At 35.0% G+C, this 22,303-nt stretch overlaps 1 protein-coding gene across 1 annotated transcript in view; it reads right to left on the minus strand.

Moving 5' to 3' along the window:
• LOC144435998 (COP9 signalosome complex subunit 1-like) overlaps positions 1 to 22,303 on the minus strand; it is a 39,567-nt gene that overhangs the window by 16,766 nt on the left and 498 nt on the right. The window contains exons 2-13 of the mRNA XM_078124665.1: positions 21,563 to 21,649; positions 20,405 to 20,589; positions 17,222 to 17,383; positions 13,265 to 13,400; positions 11,840 to 11,917; positions 10,927 to 11,070; positions 10,354 to 10,448; positions 9,252 to 9,438; positions 8,209 to 8,346; positions 7,397 to 7,483; positions 6,430 to 6,477; positions 4,727 to 4,754 (exon numbers count right to left, since the gene is read on the minus strand). Of these exons, the coding sequence (XP_077980791.1) occupies positions 4,727 to 4,754; positions 6,430 to 6,477; positions 7,397 to 7,483; positions 8,209 to 8,346; positions 9,252 to 9,438; positions 10,354 to 10,448; positions 10,927 to 11,070; positions 11,840 to 11,917; positions 13,265 to 13,400; positions 17,222 to 17,383; positions 20,405 to 20,589; positions 21,563 to 21,649 (1,375 nt within the window). The remainder of the gene's footprint in view (positions 1 to 4,726; positions 4,755 to 6,429; positions 6,478 to 7,396; positions 7,484 to 8,208; positions 8,347 to 9,251; positions 9,439 to 10,353; positions 10,449 to 10,926; positions 11,071 to 11,839; positions 11,918 to 13,264; positions 13,401 to 17,221; positions 17,384 to 20,404; positions 20,590 to 21,562; positions 21,650 to 22,303) is intronic.

The raw sequence follows: 22,303 nt of genomic DNA on the forward strand, positions 1-22,303 counted from the left end.
TTAACTGATACTACTTGGCTTCAAGCAGTAACAATCACGTTATTTCTGTTGTAATCCATTAGCTTTCTGATCATTACCAAAATCCCTTTCCCCAATTATCAACCACATTGTTGTGATAATTTCAGTTTTAGGTACCTTCTGATGATGTATACCTGCCGTGCTTTGATTTATTGAATTTGAATACACAGTATTTTTGCTGTAGGTTTTATCCACAATTATGCAAAAAAACAAACATATATGCTCAGAAAGCCTTTTAGTTCTATACGCCAGTACCAGTAACTTCTGCTATAGTTTGTTACCTTTTCTCCCTTGTAAACCAAACATTTACTGCAAATGGTTCAATCTAATATGTAATTAGCCTAATTACTTGTCACTGATTGTGTATGAACCAACAGACTGGACCATTTACCGTAATTGTTTGTGATAACATTATAGTTACATGGGAAGACACAGCATGACCATGGCATGGGCCGATTATGCTTCAGCATGTACAACGACCTAGAACTTGCACTTGACATTTACCAATCGCAATCAAGACTGACAGTCAACATTGTCATGATTACAAGATGGCAGACCAATATTCAAAAAATGGAAAAAAATGATAGCAAAATTATGTGAATTAAAACGTGAATGATCAGTTTGGTATCATTTTACCATAAAAATTATTCCAGTAAACAGTGTTCGAAAATGTTGAAGTTTATGAACTTGAAACCATAAGTGTATGTAGGGTGACCTTTTCTGTAAAAAAAAGCAAAAAAAACCTTGTTTACAGAAATGATATGAGATTAATCCAAATAAGTATGCAAATCAAATGTGCCATTATCATGTTTATCTTTCCTCAATTCAGACAGAGACCTGAAAATAGTTCACCACCAATATCTCTGATATATGCGTGAGCTAAAGATATGCACTTTGTGGAACTCAATGACAAACTCTAACAACACATGCATTAGAAACACAATGTCTGAAGTCACAGTATAAGAAAACATTTCAACTTGACCAGAAATAATTGCTACTGAGCTTTTCAAATACGCTCAGATAAAGTATAAATATGACATAACTTTGGATTGATAAATTTTTTATTCATTCTATTTCTCGGACATCACTATGTATTTGTACGACAAATCATTTGTCCATTTGTCAAATACACATTCAGTATATATATATGGGATCATAGCATGATTACTGTGTACGTGTATTGATCTACATTCAACTATCCATCCATTAGGATATTTGTTGACATCCATCTGTGTCCATACTTTCTTTATTAACAGATCAGTTTCTTTATACTTCTTACAGTATACTAGCAGTTCCACTTACTGAGAGTTCATTAAAGATTCTGATGGGTTTGGAACGACGAAAACACATGCTGTATCAGTCTATTTTGGACACAATGCTATATTCCTAAACCTTTTCTAAACCTTGTCATCTTTACATACGACTCTAAAGGAATGACAAACAGCTAGTTTGTAAGACATTGGTCTAGACTGTGCTTTGAAAGGAGTCTTGTCCATACTAATGCTATCACTAATCATTGCATTTTGTTTATATACTTTTGGTTTGTTGGAGTTAAATTTTGCTGCATATTGAACTTCTCAGCATCATTCAACACAAATACATGGGTGTATGGTTTTGGAGTCTGGTGATATATATATATATATATATATTCTTATGAATGATGGATTGATTGATTTTTTTCAGAGATAACAAATCTTCATAGAAGACACACACACATTTCACCATGCCTATAGCACTACTGAACCTTAGTTCAGTTGTGCTAAAAATGACATGTGATGGATGGATGGATGGATGGATGGACACAAGCACAGATGGACAGGTGGACGGAGCGGATTTTTTATTCAGACTGTTTACAAATGGAAATCAACTCTGACCTGTTAAGCTAATCAGAATGGGTGGTTCATTTCCATTAAATGTGTTATGTACATGCCAGGCAATAAAACAATGGAAAAGAGTTTAAAGTTACAGCTACAAAAAATTTTGGTTTTAAGCTTTTTGAAATGTTGACTTCTTGTCTACACACATGTACAGTTTCACTGTCCAGAATTTAAGTTCTAAATAACCATTTTATATATCCAAGAAGTTTATTGCAAGTTAGTACTCAATAATGCCAATATTAGTAAATTATTACTATACATCAATGTTCATGTACAGCTCTTACCAACATGAGTGCAGCTGTAGTTTGTGTTTGCTGGCCAATAGTTGTTCTGCCATTATAGTTGTAAATGTTTTGAGCCCAAACACAAAGTCCCTGACGTGAGATTAATTATGTACCTGTCTACTATCAACTTGTATACATCTATGTAAATTAGACTAAACAGGAGATTGTGACATCAAACAGACAAAGCCAATTAATATGTACATGCTACACTACATAAACTCATCTAACCTGTCTTGTCAAACACTCTCAAAACTAAAGTACCCTGTCTTGGTAAATTATGAATGCAAATTTTCACAATATCAGCAAGACTGAATGCATAAGACCTAGTATCTATTTATTTCATTATCAAACTTACTTTGTGGAAGGAACGGTTGAAATTCTGTAACTATGGTTTTTGGTGGTTATCTTTCAGTTTCATAATTGGAATATTCTTACTAGATGCTCTTCCAAGTATGGATACGGAGCTAGACAAAAGAAATTAGCTGCTATACATGTATACCACTTTCATCCATGGTCATTGACTTAATTGATAAATGTAAAATTGTGTCTGATGACTGATAACGGACTCATTAGTTATTCATGATATACAATCTACCCAGTAGAAATCAGACTGTTCATCACAAATCGCATTAATTTAGTCTACTATAAAAATTCCACTCATTTTAACATGCAATACTCTAATTATCAAATGGAAAAAAATTCCACTCATTTTAACATGCAATACTCTAATTATCAAATGGAAAAAAATACCACTCATTTTAACATGCAATACTCTAATTATCAAATGGGGAAAAAAAACTTTGTACTTTTGACATCTGGCACTTTCTGGAAACAGATTTCCATCAGAATCGAGGACCTAAATTGTTGAGTAATGTTTTGAAAATAATTCTTACCCACCTTTCGCATCGAAAAGTGGATTGATTCTCAGAGAGTTGAAATAGTTCTACTTTTATGCTTTCAATTAATGACATGTCTTCAGGATCTCCTTAAGTTCTTTGCCTGCATTTATTTGACGACGACTTCTGCTACATGCAAGTCACATTCACGATAACATTTTAGCCCTCATTTTGTTTAATCTGTGACACTCATGCTTGTTTCTCTCACAAATGCCTGCGAAGTAGGAACTAGAATACGGTGTATTTTACACCAAAAAATCTTGATCACAGAACACAGTGAAGCTACAAATATCATGATTCGGACCTTGTCCTACTAGGTAGGTGGTATCGAAAGTATAGGAAACTTAAAGAGATCATTTACTTAACAAACAGCTCCTGTACTCAATACAAGTCAGGTTGCTGATGCTATGTCAGTAATGAGTCTGACACCGACAACATATAGGTACACACAGATGATTATTACATATGACATTTACATGATTTTAAAACTACAGAAGCGAAAACAGGAGATTCTACTTAGTGCATGAAATTTTCTGTTTTGACATCCCAGTGTGTTGAGTACAGCCAGCTGTAGGCTAATTTACTTCAACCTAACTTCTTCTGAATCTAATGAACTTACCACAGATACAACTATATACTTGCCAAGCCATGCATGTGACAGGATGCATTTTCTTCTCGACACAAAATGTCATAAACATGGAGCGGGCATTGTTGGTTCAAAGAAATGCATTTCTCATAATCCACATAATGATGAGTATAAACGCCATCGCTTCAGGCCAAAAGATCCCTGCTTTTTTTGTTACAGGCAAATTAAACCCTTATCCATGTACACTATATGATTTTCTAAGATACATTACAAAATGTTCAGCTTTATATTTTATAGTCATGTGTCTGTGTTGTCCGCATTGTTATTACACTTCAGATCACATAGCAAAAAGAAGAAACCTCCTTGAACGACAAGGAATGTCTATAATATGGCACAGAATTGTAAAACTTGGTGGGAATCCCTTCAGGCAGTTGAGACCACATGTATCTAAAACCTGAGTGGAGACACTGAATCCTGATCAATAGCTACATGTACCTTTGAGGTATGATGGTTTTTAAATGTCGAAGTCGCATGGTACTCCACTTCAGGTCGTGATGCTATACTGCAAGTGATTAAACAGCTTTTTTCAAGTGGAATCATGCCCAGAAGGTTTCACTCCTTACGACAACAGATATATACCTTACACACAACATCTATTGCTGTTAAATAGAACATGTAGGTGGTGTTCAAAAGTACATTAACCATTACCTACCACATAGGTGGTGCACTGACATGTCAACATCCTCGCCCATCCTTAAAAGTTGTACATATAGTTTACTGTACTTAGGAGATACCGGTAGTCTTCTACAGTTAGAGGATGCATGTATGGTTTCCTATCACACACTTGCCATGCATGCCCAGCGAAAGAAAAAGCGAAAGGAAAAGCATTTTGTGCAAGCGTACAGTCAAAATTGTATATTTCTTATCATGTTATTCAACCAAATTTTGTTCTTCACACCACACCTTAGAATTGATAGTGCAACATCTAAGATTAGAGGGTGGCAAGTTTTGCATTTAGACTACAGAAGGAGATGAACATTTTATTCATCATTAAAGGGATCTCACCTCCATTACCTGTCAGGCAGGGAGCCCCCTAGGGTCAGGACAGCAGAGGAAAGAAAGAAGAAAGCTAATTATAGTAATAATGTTAGTTTGAATATCAGTGGACAGTCAACGAAGTAAACAGATTCACAACACAGTTATTTGACAAAGATAGATAAATTTGACGTCGATGAACAATAAGAGAGGCTATAGTCACCACTTTGATCACAACACACGACCAGTTACAGTTATAAAGTCACAAAGAAAGAGAGAGAGTATAGTTTGGAAACACTACAGATTACACCTAGATATCTATGCTCACTATACAATACTTGTCAACTGTAAGTAATGGGTATAAGATGAAATATAACCAAGATGACTCTTCTGTCCAAAGTACAGTCTACTCCACATCATTATCACTGACACAACGGTTGATTTTTTTTTCCATTTTCAAAATTCAACTACGAGAGGCTAGTCACTTGTTTATGAATTTGTAGTATTTGCATGTATTGGGTGTAACTGCAACACTGTTTTCTGAATGTGACAATCAATCAAAAGACACAACACTTACACTACCAGAAACATCTGGCATTTTTAAAGACAACCAACATAATGATGTTGAACAGACTATACTTTAGACAAAATAAAAAGTGATCTTGGTTGTGCTACACCTGTCCAGTGAAAGGTTTAATTTGACCTAATAAATGCACACTACTTTTTACAGTATGTGCAACACTCTATCAAAGCATGGAGATATGCAAAGTAAACACAAAGCAAACAAACAAACAAACAAACAAACAAAAAATAACAGTTTTAAACTACTTTTTTATTGCATGTATTCAGAAAAGCATGTTTTACTTAAAGAGACCTGAGTTAATTTCTCCTCTCTCTCTTCAAAAAGAAATAGCTATTTTGTCAGCAGATTGGATGAAACAATCAATGAACTGCAAAAAAATTACAATTCTGAATAAAACTTGTGCAAATTGTCAATACCTTGTTTGGTAGAAGCATAGACTTTGGAGAAAGTCTTTCTCCAATGTCTATAGTAGAAGAAATGACATATATATTGTACATATCCTGTATGTAGTCTAAACTGATTAATTTCACAGCTGACATAGAAAACAGACACTAAAACAGGCTACTCTGGGTGCCAATTTTACCTCCTTCATTTTCTAAAGTCACTACAAAAGGTTAAAAGCTTTTCATCTTTAGGTATTTTCCAAATGTGTGATATAATGTTTTCTATAAATCTGAATAGCTGCAAAGGTTGATTTCAAAACTGAAGACAATGAAATGATTACAAACTAATCTTACGTCCTTGTATAAAAACTTGAAAAAACATAATTAGATAGCTTCCCATATTTGGTATCCATGACCTCAGATGACACCAACTAGAGCCAATAAGACTCATTCTATCCATGATTACATTGACAAGTTTGTCCAATTTGCAACACTGGCTATGTTGACAATGTATGAACATGTGCAATCCATCGATGAAATGACGCCTTTATGTGCCAGGGGTTGTGGACAGGAGAGAACAAGTCTAAACTACATGTTTCCTTCTATATGCAAAGATGCAAATACACTTGAGGATGAAGCTCCTGTAACTGTCACAAATATATAATACAGGGGAGGGGGACAGTCTGTCTTTGTGTACTGGGAACAACATAACTCAAACAATGCATGCTAAGGCCTCCAGGCGGTGAAGTTTATGAAGTGGTACTTGCCTTCACGTGGATACCAGTCTTCAACATTGCTGATCTCAGAATCAGTGCCTGTGAAGGAACACAATCTGGTATCAAGTGGGGTTAAGATTCAAGGTTTGGGAGACAGGAACATTCAGTACACAATCAAAGGACAAGTCAAGTGGTATGAAGATACAAGCAAATGCAATGATAATGATATCCAATGAATGATATTCATAAATAACTAGAACATATTATGTTTGTAATCTCTCCATTGCCGACAGAACGTGTAACACGAGAGAGAGAGAGAGAGAGAGAGAGAGAGAGAGAGAGAGAGAGAGAGAGAGAGAGAGAGAGAGAGAGAGAGAGAGAACTACACAGAACTGTGACTGACCTACATTGCACTACACTCAGCAAAACTAATGATCATATAAAAATGTGAAAGCAAAAGATTGATTGAAGCTATTTAGTCCTCAATTCTTAGGCAATCATACTTTGTTGATATATGCACTTCAAAACCGATAATGAACTTTGTCGTTTTTGGAAATTGCAAAGAAAATTAGCTAAATTTCATCATCTATTCCTGTTACAAAAAAAAAGACAAATTGTCTTCTACATGTATTTCTTATGGCACTGACCAAAAACTAAGATGCTCCCCTTTTGAACTGTGACCTACATGTACTTATTAACCTAAACTGTGGCTGATTTTGACATTTCATCATTTTTCACAAGTGCTGGTTGTGGAATCACCTGAAGAAGATATTATGCAATCATCCATACTGTTCTTTTGAAAACGTTACTAGTTGGGCATAACAAACTATCATGTTTCAACTGTAAGGAGAAGTAGGTCATGTCCCTCGGCGTATGACATGTTATTTACACTAAACAATATAGCTACTTAACTTTAATCTTTCAAATGCACCTTAGTACATGTACTGCATAATCAGATGATAACTTCTTGTGGCACAACCGAGCTGATAACACATGGGAAATAGGTGTCATGACCTACCTTTGTTCTGCGTTTGTAAGCTTTGCCCATGGCCAACGACTTCTCAAAAGTGGTGCTACGCTGATCTACATCCCTGGCATACAGGATCTGCGGAGGGTAAAACAACGAAGGATATCTCATTTTATTTGGCAAATCCAAAGAATTCGGTTTGACTAGTCTAATTCATTGCAGTATTTATTTATTTTAATTCTATAATAATGTTAGTTTTATATAACACTTTCAAACACTGTGCTCAAAGCAATTTACAATTAAATGTATTACTTCTGGCACAACAGCCCTTTATACTTAAACTCCCTGGAGGGAATAACAATCCATGACATTGCATTCTGTGTGTAGTGTTAGATAGGGAAAATGAGATATTAAGTTTTTGAATATTTTTTTTGTTGAGGGCAGGAAAAAGGTGAAGAATATTCATACCTTAAATATAAAATATTGCTACGTACACTCAGAGAGTAAGCAAATTACTGACAATAATCCCATGTTTTCCAAACATCTTGTCAGCATCATCTGGGCTGTACTTTAAAAGACTGACAACACATGTTTCAATAGAGGCAAAAGAAACAAGTTGGAATAGCACAGCAGGGATCACTCTACCAGTGTTATGATTGGGGTCAACTTTCCTTTTTTTGGTTTCCTTTATGTAAGTGGTTTCACTTAACTTTTAACCATTGTAGTACACCCCTGACAATGCTGACAAGCTATCAGCAAAAACTTAGGATAATTCCCAAATTCTGATTCTAGGAGTAGCAATATTTTATGTTTAACATGAACCAGGAGTCAAAAAACATTCATTCTTTGACTTGTATTTGTACCTTGTTATGGGAATCAATCCTAGCACTTATCTGTCCATCTAGTATGAGCTGCATAAGTTCATCTTCTAATTCATTGACTGTTGTATTGAATGCTGTGGCCATCTTTCTCATATCTGCTGACATATATGGACTAAAGTACTGAAAGAGAAAATAATTGCTAAAATTTATCCTTGTTTTTTTTTGTTTGTTTGTTTGTTTGTTTGTTTGTTTTTTTTGGGGGGGGCAAATGATTTAGATTTATTCATTTGGCAATATAACACTGACATACAATAATACATATAAAAGTACTGCTCAGGATAAAGAAAAAAAAGCATATAAAACCGTTTTCCAACGCGGTCTTCATATAATACATTCTATAACATATTTCTGATACATTTCCAGGGTTCATAATATCCCACTTACAACAAAAATCATGAAACCTGAGACAAAATGTTTCCTGGATGGACAAAAAATCTTACTCTTAAACATTTTAACATCTTATCATCTGCGACAAAAAACTTAACCAACATTGCTACACTTTGTTTGCACTGACATGTCAGTGATGAGCTACCATTATCAGTTAAATGTATGAGGACAAAAATGAAGGTAAACCTAATGTAGGCGCATATATTTTCATATTTTTGAAACAGTCAATTGACTAAAAATGTAACAATTCTACTTCAATTCTTGTCATGCCAGATGATAACATGTGGAAATGTTAATTGGATTTTTTTGTTAAGACAGACTTTAACAACATCTCTGAGATATTTGTCTGGCCAGATGATAAAATGTAGCAATGTTGTCAAGATTTCTGTCGAGCATGACAACATTTTGTATCAGGTTTTATGATTTTCTTTGTAGAACTGTGATCAGATCCACTTCATCAAGGCCCCATTATCACCTATTTATTTAATGTACGACATGTAAAAATAACAGTTTCACTATATATATATAGTTCTCTATATATAACATCTATTCTGACAACACAAACAATGGAAATCTCTGAGGATGAGTAGTTTGCGTCAATCTTAACCTTGTGTAGAGAGTATCATATACCTACTTACCTGAATTAAAGCTCTATTTCTTATTTGAGTATACAGGGTAGATATGTGTTGTGCTAAGTACATATCCAACAGAAGGTTATCTTTGATTTCTTCAAGGAGAGTTAGACAGGATGCATACTTGGATTCATAAAATTTGAAGATGATGTCTCGTAACTGTGGTTCCAACTCAAGGAATAACTTAAAAGAACTGCAAGGGAAAGTAAATATATGATAAATAAAACAGAATGTCGAGTAAACCATACAATACTAACCGTTCTTCAAAATTGGTACCGTACATTGCCCAGAAACAAGCAATCTTGACATACAGGCTAGCATTTATATTTATTACATACAGGTAATTTAGTCAGAAATTGATGTCCACTGTCTATTTAATGTTCACAAGATATTTAAATGCCGACGTTGCAGAATGCTCTTTCCATCAAATATTACTTGTTGGGAATAATATCTGTTCCAAATGTTGTTGTACGGACAACGTGTTGTACTTAGTACTATGAGGTCTGATTTTTTTCATAAACGTGTTTGTGTTGTTAATTTGTTGTTACATCTACATAACACATTGTATGGGTCAGGTTGGGAATACGAACACTTTTTTTTTTATAAATCGTTGACCAAATTAATGAGATTACTTTGAATTCAAACACTGTAGTCCACATTCTTATTCTCAAATAAGTCTGAATTTTGAATAAGATATTTCGCTTAATTATAATACAGCAATTCATTCCAAAATATACTATTTTTACTGTAAATAGTGTAATAGATTTCAATAAAATGACATAATGATGGACTTTCAGTAATATTGACCCAAACTTGCAGTCTCTGCATTTCAAAGTTCATTTTCATTGAATCCTCTCTCTACAAGGAGGGTGTTTGTTTGTACACAAATATGTACTAGTTGAGCAAAACATAACTGGTGTGAGTTTCTTGATCAATTAAATATAGCTAATCGTACACCTGATCCTGCTGCAAACATCACTATTCAGTGTTTAGTACTTACTGTATATTTCAAACCTGAATAAAGCAATCTACTCTCTATATCTTGTCAAAGTAGCTGCTTTCTCAAGAAAGCCAGCATACACTACAGACCTGGTCAGTGAATACATACCTACTAGAAATGACATTTTTCTGCAACTCTTGTCTGTCAAAGGATGCCAGGGCACACAGTCCCCCATACATGGCTACATTGTTGGCTGACAGTAGCTGTCAAATGTAAGAAAGAAGATAAATTCATTTCAAAGCAACAAGGTGTGTGAATTGGAAGTCTTTGGCTTGCCCAAGAAAAACTTTGACTACCCATGAGAAACAGAATGAAAAGTATGAATTAGTGCTCTCTCTCTTTCTATCCCTCTCGAAATGTTTCCTTCCTAAGTTGTTGGTTTGAGACCTGGAAAACAAAATCTAGGATGTGGTGGTTGCTTGCTTTAATACACAGATGCACATCACATGCTCACAGCATGCAGACTACATGTACAATGTACATTGCATGCAAACTACATATGCACCACATTCAGATCACATGTACATGTACATCACATGCACACCACATGTTCACCACATGCAGATCACATGTACATCACATGCACACCACATATTCACCACATATAGATCACATGAACACCACATGCAGATCACATGTACATCACATGCACATCAAATTAAATATACATAATATACTTACATCTGGAAAGTCAGTATGATCAAATGACGCCTGTAAGAAATACTTTGCAGCTGCCTTATACTTCTTAGTTGCCAGCTCTGCTAGACCAGCAGCACATTTTAACTTTGTCACTACAGATAGATTGTCCCTTGTATCTCTATGTTGCTGTACATCACAAAGATAGACATAACAAATATTTCAGTCATTTGGTGAAATTTTCAGTCCAATGATAACAAAGGCTTGGAAGGTTTAGTACATTGCTATCAGATTCCTTTAAACTGGAGGTCATGTGTTCCTTATCTAAAATAAAGTATACCACGAGCATGGTGTTCTTGCCTTAGAGAGAAAGGATATGATGCGAGTTCACTGCAAAAGTTAAATGAGATAAAAGACATTGTTTCATTTGCTTTCACTGATCAGTGTAGAGTTGGCATCAATCTGACCTCAGGTGGAAGTGATGTATGGACTGGGCCATACGAGGAAACTTTCGTTAAACGTATTGTCAAGAGCTTGTATTGCTAAATAATTACATTAACAATGAAAACAGTCAATCAATCAACAACATGTTTAATGGAAGTTGCCTAGCAAGGCCTATATGTCGTTTCCACCTCGGTTCTGATCGATGCAAGCTCTGAATTGAGAAACAAAAGTGGATGAAATCAGCACATTTGATCTCATTTCATATAAGCGTTTTTATCAAACAAAGTGAATTCATAGGGTATCATTCCTCTTTGATGTTTTGGAAGCCCAGAAATAGACATGCAAGCTGGTAAAATTTGCACATGCTATTTGTATTTTTAATATTTTGATGCGTACCCAAATAAAAATAACACGTGTTGGGGTCAAGTAGATTTCACCTACTTCCTGCCCTAAATAAAAACTGTATTTGGTGTCACAAGAATGTAATATCTCACTTTCCCTTTCTGACACTCACCTCTGCAATTTCGGGTGTTGCTTCAGCTTTGTTGACATAACTTAGCACATGAGACCAATTTTGTAAATGTACACTGACCTATAGGAAAGACAATAGAAAAGAATATTAATGTTCTTGTTTAAACTACTGGCAGCTGATACTCCTTTATATAGAGATGTAATTACATATGTACCGGTAATATAAATTTCATTTCCAACAAATCTTGGTTGTTTTTTTCATAGCTTGTAGAAAGAAATGAAGATGCAATCAGTCAAACAAATACAGTAGAAGTTCATTACATGTACACCTCAAATATCCTATGACCCTAACTTAGGCTGTGTGATCATCAAAGCATGCCTCTCATAAATATTGATCATTTTTGGAATAAAAACATTCGGTTTTAATAAAATTTTATACTAAATTTGACAACACGCAGGGAGTATTTGATTTCCATAAATCATCATAAATAGTTCCATAAATAGTCATCGATAGCTATTGACACATACATTCAGGTATGAATGTGTACATGCCAGTGTATCCTTTCTTTTGAGGTGCCACTGATGGAATTTCTTGTGAGCCACAAAATTTGACATTTCCCCTATCCCTTGCCTAGTAATGACATACAAGAAAACTAAGTTTTTGATAATAATTCCTACCCTCAAGTTGTCATAGATCGGTATTAGTATCAATCACACGCTTTGCATTTGTACAATGATATAGGGAGTGTTTGAAAGCTTAGCCTCATGTTTCTAAGGTATGGGGATTATCTGTTGTAAGCTTACGACATTGATATAAAATACATAAGACTCCCTAGCTTGTTGGTGCATTTGGAAAGTGATACATAGTCACTTGACATTGACCATTTTTGCAATAGACCTGTTGCCGGTTCCAAAATGTATTGTGTGTCTCTCCATACAATGCCATGTATTGTGTACATGCTGAGGGGGTTGCATGAGCTACATTTGTACTCAGGGGGATGGTTGTCACCTGACCGTACCCTGGGTTCACCTGTAAAATCACTGTCTGTTATTGATGGCGTTTAACCTTTGTTCTATAAAATCACTCATAATCAAAGAGGTCAAGACATGTTTCCATAATTTCCTGATGTAAGTGTTATTTCAAACATAATATAGACAAAACAAGACTAAATGTAATAACATAAGCGACATCATCTCGCGCAATGCATCTTGGAATCGGAAAATTGACTACTGTCCAGGCTTCAGAATCTGACTCTCATTGCATTTCAGTGAGTACATGTATATTGAACTGTTGAATGCAATACAAACTGTTTTCAAACTTCTTATGGATAGAAAACTCAAAAATATAACTTGGTCATATTTGCAAATAATGATGAGGCACTGTAACTTCAATACTTAGTTAATATTATGGTACCTTAATGATATTATGACACGTGTTGATAAAAACTAATATTTAATATTACAGTACCTTGATGACATTAAGACACATGTTGACAACATGTTTCGGGCTAGTACAGTAATCCCTTGCCCTGGAATAACATTTCAATGCATTACTTAAGTCACCTTGATCAAGATAATGATCCCCTAGATCATCATGGCCTCTCCTGGCGAGAAAAACAAAACAACACAGCTAATTACTGAGTCTATATTGTTAAGAATGATATCTATATATGTCTGTTGACATCATGAAAATCTAGGTGTTAATCTTAATGAGTGACATCCTTCCTGAGCTACTCTCTGATGGGGAGATATCAAAATAGAATAATTATATTACATGTACACTAGTGTTTTTGTCAAAGTATAAGAACACTAGTACAGCAGATTTCAAAATACCATTCAGCAGCTCAGTTTGATACAACCATACAGAAATCAATAAGAAACTGCACATGCTACACTTTCCAACAAGATATCTCAATTATTGCTACATTTAGTCTGAATGAAATAAACCACTTAAACCAATGTACTGCAACAAGACACACACATGCGAGCACCAATGTTTGACGTGCATTTGATGTCTGTACGGCGGCACATCAGTTCATTTCATATACTAGACAAAATGTTGCTAGAAACTGTATTCATTCCATCTTGCTATCTTAAAGTGTAGCATGTGTAGTTTCTTATTAGTTTCTATGTTGTTTTATCAAACAGGGTCACTGAACGGTATTTTGAAATCCTCTGTACCAGAGGGTAGAGCATGGAGAATGTATTATTACATAAAAACTAGTAGTTTTTGCTCAAGTTTTGGAAACTGGGGGGGGGGGGGGGGGGGGGGAGAGAGATTGTGTAAAACTGTTTTTGCTGTGGTTTTTGCTTTGAAGTATGCTCCATAGGCAAATCTGACATGCCATTGACGCACAATAATTTCTTTTGATACATAAAAATACCTGAGAAAGTAAGGTGATTTTTACAAAATCTTTAATTAAAATAACCATAATTCACTATTTCATAATTACTAGCACATCTTAAATGTACAGTTACATGTAATTTGTCTCCACTGGAGTGTATAGTGGCTAAAACAATCTTGAGAATAATCACATGGTAATTATTTTACTTATTTTTTTTTCATGTCACAAAAAACCCATCACATTTTGTGTTTTCATAAATATACACATTATCATTCTGTGATTATAATTTCTATAAAAGTTGTAGGAAAAGTAATAAGATCAGACAGTTATATTGTACTTGTAGTTCAATATTACATTATACAGCAATCAGGTACAATGCATTGCAGGTTTCTATTCACTTGCTCTTTGATACAACCACACAAAAACCAATCAGAAACTGCACATGCTAAAGTTTAAGTTGGCATTGAATGAGTACAGCTTCTTACTATATTTTGTCAAAATGAAATGAAATAGTGTGCCATCATGCAGACATAAAAACATTGGCACCCACGTGTCTGTAGTACATTCAAATTGTTTCAATCAGACTAACGTAGCAAGAAATTGCAATCTTGCTATCTTAAGTTACAAGTGTAGCATATGCAGTTTCTCTTATTGAACAGAGCCAGTGAACAAGTAACTTGCAACGTATGGTAATAGTTTCACCTGCAGCGTGAACACAATCATAGCATCTGTTATACAAACGTGAGACTTCAGAAGGTGAAAATGATGCCATGTTCTACATATGTAACTTGGATGTTATCATGTTGTGTCCTAGTATAAGATGGTAATCCACTGAGTACTCTCAGATTGCTATCATCTAAGGGTGATTATACCGCCCTCCTTGACAGAAGTAAGTCATCAACACCAGCTGTAGTGTTGTTGCAAGGTGTTTGTGGTTCAGATGTCTAAGTGTATTTCATGTTGATGGCAATCTTTGGAACCTGATAAATGTAATGTACTGTCTGTTAGACCTGCACACTATATTACATGTACTTTCCTAAAGTTGTAAACTTCAGACCACAGACTGAAAAAGATATTTTCCTATCAGCAGGGTTTTATTGAACAACATAATTTGTATCCTTTTTTTTATCAACTCAGTGACTTTATTTCTGACAGTGTTTTTGCAAAGACCGTGCAACCCCAGTAACAAGAGTGGGGAGAGGTCAGGTAAAACTTGCATAAAGATTTCCATACCTTGTAATGTAAATTTTGTGGGGGAACCCTTGAGCAGTGACAGGGAACTAATTAAGTTGTTACCAAATTACTACCCTTAGTAAAACACTGTCTAAGGCTAACAGCAAACGTTAGGTAGTTGTAACACCTCACCTTGGAGTATAGCCAAATAGTTACAAATCAAAATATACTGTATCCATCCTACATGTACTTATAGACAAGAAAATCTCATAAAATATATATACATACAATCCAGTTTTACTAGGCCTGCATGGTGTAATATATGTAGCCATTGTTTGAATTTCAATATCCTAATATAGTAATAACCAGTATTTTGGACACTGACTATACACATAATTGCCAGTGAAAAGTCACAACTGAAACTGATTACGGAAATGGTGACAAGAACCCCTAGGAAATCATAGATAATTAATTGCCTCTAGTAATAGATGGATTGGCCATCATTTTGGAGGAGTTTGTAGTAAAATACATAAGGAAAACTTGGTGGCTACCTTTCTTTTTATTCTTCAGAGGACTTCTGGCTTTTGGGGTATGTTTCTAGGAAAACTCAGAACATACCATATACAGTACTACACTCAGCTCAGGTATGAAATTTACATGTAGGTTCAACTATAGATCCTACATGAAAGAGACACATTTCTGCTGGCCTTTCTTTGATGTAACCACTGAAATAATTCCTGTAACACCTCGCCAGTAATGAGTTCCTGTGAGACATACAAGTAACATCTCACTAAATGTCTCATTTTGCATGGTGTGAATATGCAAAATACATCAACGTCTCTTGACTCTAAAGATGTTATTTCAGAAGACCGTCATCTATGAGCTTGTAAACAAAATAAAGCATCATGACGGCGTATTCACTTGTCGATTTGGGCAATGTTTTCAATGACTTGTCATCAAACATTAAAGTATGCGATCTAAGCACAATAATGGTAGCGATAATATAAGTGGATAGGAAACAATATCTTACAGGTATGGTTGAAATATGAATGGTTCAAACACAGAATGTATTTACAAGCTCAGAAAACTCGCACTTTCTGGGCAGCTATATAGTGTGGTTGGGTCAGCAGCCACACATGATGCCCACTATGTGGATGTCGGAAGCACAGATTTTATTTTAAATATTAGATTTTCATTGAAGGTAATATGCACTTAGGAGTCATAAATATTCACTGTTTACCTAATATTGCATACATATTATGCATTTCTGCAGACTCTCATGAGGCAAAAATACCAGAAGTTCACATTTGTGTTTCTCTGAAATTGTCGGCAACATAGTCACAGTAAAATCATGAAATGACTCTCCAGAACGTAAAGTTTATGAAAATGCCTTTATTTTTAATTCCTGGAGTGGCATTTCCCTTAAGGGTAGTAAGTAGGTGCTGCCATTAAAGGCCAGGGATTTAGGCTCAGGTTCCTACATTACCATGAAGCCATACACATTACTTATGATCATTCTTTTGTTCCAGACCAACATTTTCTATAGCCTCTGTCAGACAATTGTTTTTCTCACCTAAATTTTAATCCCTAATTTTGAACTGCGCATGAGAGTAGTAAGAAGGTAAAATCAATTGCGTTCATATGGGTAGTATGGAAATACGTGGAATTAAGATTTGCCTGAGCTCTCAAGGTATTTCAACAAGGTTAATTCCTTTCCAAATGATAAATCTAAATGGAAATTTTACCTGATCTCTCCTCTCTGTCATGGGTTTTTCAAGTCCTTAGTAAAAACATATTGCATGCAATGCATGTAGTCTTCATAACTAATAGACTCTAGAAGTTTAATCCATCACTTCAATTTTCAAGTTACTCTTAATATGACCTTCAATTCTCTGCAATCCACTTACCTTATGCTTTCCTTGATGGAATTGCCTTTATAATTCTTCAGGTCGGTATCTAGTTTCTCAAGCTTCATGGCGGCTTTCTTTTTCGTGGTTTCAATCCATTGAGTATCGAGGCCTGGTACGCTGTGCACTAATCCGGCAATTGCATCCGGTAGCGGTGAAGAACTGTCAAACAGAGAAAGATAGAATCACTCTTTGGATTGTACCTTCATCAAGACACTTTTGTCACCTACATGTTTAAAGTTGACACTTTCAGGTATGCCACAGATGGGGATCAGTGTCACTGATCTCCATTACTTAAAAACATTAGTTAATTACATACGTGTATATATATATAGTGTATATATATAAAAACAGTATTCAGAGTGTTGGGGTTTTTTGACAGGCTAGTGAAATACATTATGTCTAGCTGTTTGCCTCTCTTTGTCACTGTGTGGCTGCATAATCCATGCCTATAATATATTATACATCTGACTGTTAGTACTGGGAAAGAAATAAACTTAAGCCTTTTCTTTAGTAATTATTGAGTGACTTTTTCTTCCCGTATATTATACAATTCATGGAAATGTAAAGTTAAAACTTCTCCATTACGTTCACACACAGCGAACATTAAGTGTTTCTTTTACCTAAATTCTTTGACTGATACATTTATTTGTACAAAGTGTCTCCTGACAAACACTTGTCACAAGTGATTTCACAACTCAAAATGGCTTGTGACAAGCAGTTGGCATTTGCAAATTCTATATGCAAAATGGCTTGTGACAAGTGTACTTTATTCTCTTTAGTTTCACTGCATTCAGCCAGGTTCCACGCTTCATGCCTTGCAAAACTCTTGCTTTGTTATTTAGAACCAGTGCATATGAAATAATGGCATGTAGAACATGATAATTTGACACAGTTTTAGTATATTACACAAATATGAATGTATGTAAGAAGGGGGGGGGGGGGGGGGGGGGGGGGGGCAGTTTGAGAAGACCAAAGTTCTATAATCATCCCCATGCAGCCCCAGCCAGTTAACAAGACCGGTATCTAAGGTTGAGCTTTTTTATGTGGTCTATGATAGTTTCATTATGGAACATTTTGGGGAAAATCACTTGTAAATGTAACTTGATAGGTTTGGTTTACACCATCAAAACTGGTATCAAACACCATAAACACAGTGAAACCACACATGCACAATCAACACAGAGACTGCCTAGCACATGGGAAAAGTGTATTATCAGATTAACATTATGGGATTACGACAGATCTTGTTGGCACTACAAGATCAGATTTAGTCTCTGTACAGGCTTTATTGAAGTCTTTCTAAGTGGACATCTAGTAGCAAACTAGATATCCAATCAAAAAAAGAAAGTCCTTTTTGGTTAGCCATTTTTAGAAAATGCCACATTTTATTTGTCAAGACATTACCTTTAACTTTAAGGACTTGGTTTTTTGTATGAAAGTCTATGTACGTGTAATTACATTCAAAATTAAAGGATTCGGATGCCTCTTTTTAAAAATGTTAATAAAGGTTTTGAAATAAAACTTATTTAATAATAACTATCATACCATTTTTGACAAAAGTGCACAGGTATGATAATATATAATTTGGCAATGTTTGAGTTTTTGACAATTTTCTATGCAAAACACTTTTGACAATCTTTCTTTTCATTTCTGGCTTCACAAATTTGGACAATACTATTTCAAACAGTTCTGCCTTACTTTTGTAATGTAGTTTTCACCATAAAAGATCAGAATAACAGTCAACCTGTTATAGTGTTAGCCTATGTCATGTTTTGCATATTTGTTCCATTATAACTGTACATCACCTCTATGAAATACAAGTGAACATAGACAGCTCACTCAAAACCATACTCTTTTCATTTTCATCATAGACACGCAAGTATTACATGTCTCCTTTAAAGGGTTTACATTTGCTCAAACTTTTCCTTACATCGATAATTTATTTGAAACAAAAGAAATTGAACAAGCAACTAGGGAGGGCGCTCATCATATTCAAAATATGATGATGTTGATGGTACATATCACATTCAAGTGCTTTTATTAGATGTTCAAAGATGTTTACAACCGAACAATTTACATTTTTAAGAAATAATGTTGTCACATTGATTTGCTAAATATGACCAGTTGTGATTGTAACACAGATTCTTGACAAAATGTCTAACCCCTACTGTAATGTTCTTTTTAAGAACACAGAAAATTTATTTTGTTCACAGCTTCATGCAGTCATATGATCAGTGGCCATAATGAAATTTTAGCCCTCACTAGCTTAGTCAAACTTGAGGCGTCCTCTTGCAATGCTTGCCATGAACTTTAGTAAGCGGTATATGGCATATCAAAAATTAGTATTTGCATCATTACTAGTAATAGTAACTTCAATCTGTAACAAATTTCAAATTTAGTGCCAACTGCCGTTATACCATTCTGCAGACAGTTTGGATATTATCTGTTACTCATAGTAACTTGTCAACTGTATTTGAAACTAGTATCATGGCAATCTCATTAAAATCTGATCAAGTAGAAAGCTCAATTTTTTTCCTTGGCTAGAAAACGGTTACCCAAAGTATAAACAAAAGAGAATAGAATAATCATTTTATAATATCAAGTAAAAGGTTTATATGATGCACAGAATGTGTTTTGATTTTTGTAAATCAATTTTCAAAATTTTGCTAAGGCAGCACACAAATCAATGTGTATGTCATCACACCATATACAATGTAAGCTTGACAAATGCACAAACTATCCACAATGGTCCTAGGCTCGATTCTATCGGAACAATGTCAAGAGTACATATGGATATTGCTCGTTATACCATGCACAAGACAAGTTGATCGAAAAATATGGATTATATATGATGGACGTTCTACGTCACGAGAACGGGATCTACATCACAACAATGTGTGTCTATGTTACTGGTTCTGATGTGTTTGAAATATGAGCCAAAACGTTCAAAATTGCCATTACTTTCCCCGATTTTTCTTTCATATTACTGGCGGTGGTATAATTATGTTATTCTCCCAATATTTTTTTTCATTCAGCCAGAAAATAGCATGACCTAAGGGTTAACAACTCACAGTGACAAAGGCCCCTTAGGTCACTTGTATTTTCCTTGGCTGAATGAAGAAAAATACTGGGGAATAACATCTAATGATATGTAATATTAAACTCTGAGGACAGACATACCTTGCAGCAGCTTCTTGTAGCTTCCTATGTATATGTTCATACATTTGTGTATTAAATGTAGTCTGTGTATAGGCAAGTGCCATTTTCAGTGCTTCAATCCTGTAACTTGGACAATGATTGGCAATAAACAACAACCTGTTGACTTTAGCTAAGCCTGAATACTGTGCAGCATATGCCTCTAGATCCTGTCAAAAAACATCATAAATAAAGTTAACTTCATAGTTTGGTTTATACACAATCTGATGAAATCTGATCAAGGGGCTTGATTCATGATACTACTTATAATTATATCCTTGTACAGCACACGGCAGGTTAGTGTTCACTGCTCTGTTTCATACAACCCTGCAATAAGAAACTGCACATTTCTACAAGATTGCATGAATACAGTTTCTTTCTACATTTTATCCAAATGAATTAAACTAACATACCACCATGCAGACATCAAATACAGGCATCAAAATATTGGTGCCTGTGTGTCTGTGTCTAGTTACAATAATGTTAAAATCATTTATTTAATTTAGACAAAATGTAACAAAACAATTTCTATCATGTTATCTCAAAATGTAGAATGTGCAGTTCTCTTATTGGTTTCTGCATGGTTGTATCAAACAGAGCTGGTGAACAGTCACCTGCAATGCGCCATCTGTAAGGTTTCACTCTTCTCCTTTGATGTGAACAACCAGCCTAATCTAATGCTGAATTATTATACACTGAGAAGTACGATCTTCAACTATTCATACAAATACTGACTAAGTATGTTGTATCAGTCTGGAATATCTTTCCCGATTGGGATTGGGATCGGGATAAAACATACATGTATAATGTACATACTTTCCATATTTATCCCAATTACGAAAAACGGATAAATTATTTCAGATGAAATAATCTTCAAACATGTGTATGGACAAATTGTCATGGACAACCTATATATCCGACCCCTGGTGTGTTTTTTGTTAGTCTTTGAGAATACTTGTTTCCGCATGCACCATATCATAATTATGTGCAGCACAGCATTCAAACTTCAAAGATTATTTACTCGATTGAAATACAAAAATTTATCCTAATCAGGATAACCATTTCTCTTGGGAGATATTCCCTGACTTTTACTGTATTTTGGTGAAGTGGAACATTGAACACACAGACTGATCGACTGCTTACCAGGGTAGGGTTGTCCACAGTGTATGTTGGTTCGTGACTGTTTTCATTATCTTCTGGTTGGTCAACTTGCATGGGTTCCGCAGGACCCTAATAATATAACAAAAATCAGACTTACAAACTACAGTGATAATTATCATTTATTGCATGCCAAAAATACCATTGCATTATCAAAGATGAAATACCTGAAACATTAACATCGACATAAAGTTTTTGTAATCTAGACTACATCATCTATCCTAGGCTGAAAGAATCTTTGTTGTTGTTATTGGTGTAGGTGTTGTTGTTGGTGGTGGTGGTGGTGGTGGTGGTGGTGGTGGTGGTGGTGTTGTTGTTGTTGTTGTTGTTGTTGTTGTTGTTGTTGTAAAACAAAAACAGTAACATTTAGTAAAACTAATGCTGATTGAAATGGGAAAGAGTTCAAATTTGTACCTGGACAATCGCCATGAAGGGGGGGGGGGGTGAAAATTGAAATGAACTACATACACGTACGATCTATTTCAAAACATTACAAAGTAAGCAATCATAATTTATAACCCTATAAAATCATCTGAGATCATGCAACATGATTCACAAAGTTCTAATTTGTCGCAATTTTCAATGTTATAAATTTCATCATTAATTTTTTTTTCAGTCGGGTTTTGGAGACGGTAAAGTCTAAAGAGGGGGAGGGGGTACATTGCAAGGCCTGTATTTAGTAGCTTACACCCTCATATTTTAAAAAGACTGGTATCTAAGGTCTGT

This window comes from Glandiceps talaboti, chromosome 5, assembly GCF_964340395.1.
Source record: "Glandiceps talaboti chromosome 5, keGlaTala1.1, whole genome shotgun sequence".
Lineage (NCBI taxonomy): Eukaryota > Metazoa > Hemichordata > Enteropneusta > Spengelidae > Glandiceps > Glandiceps talaboti.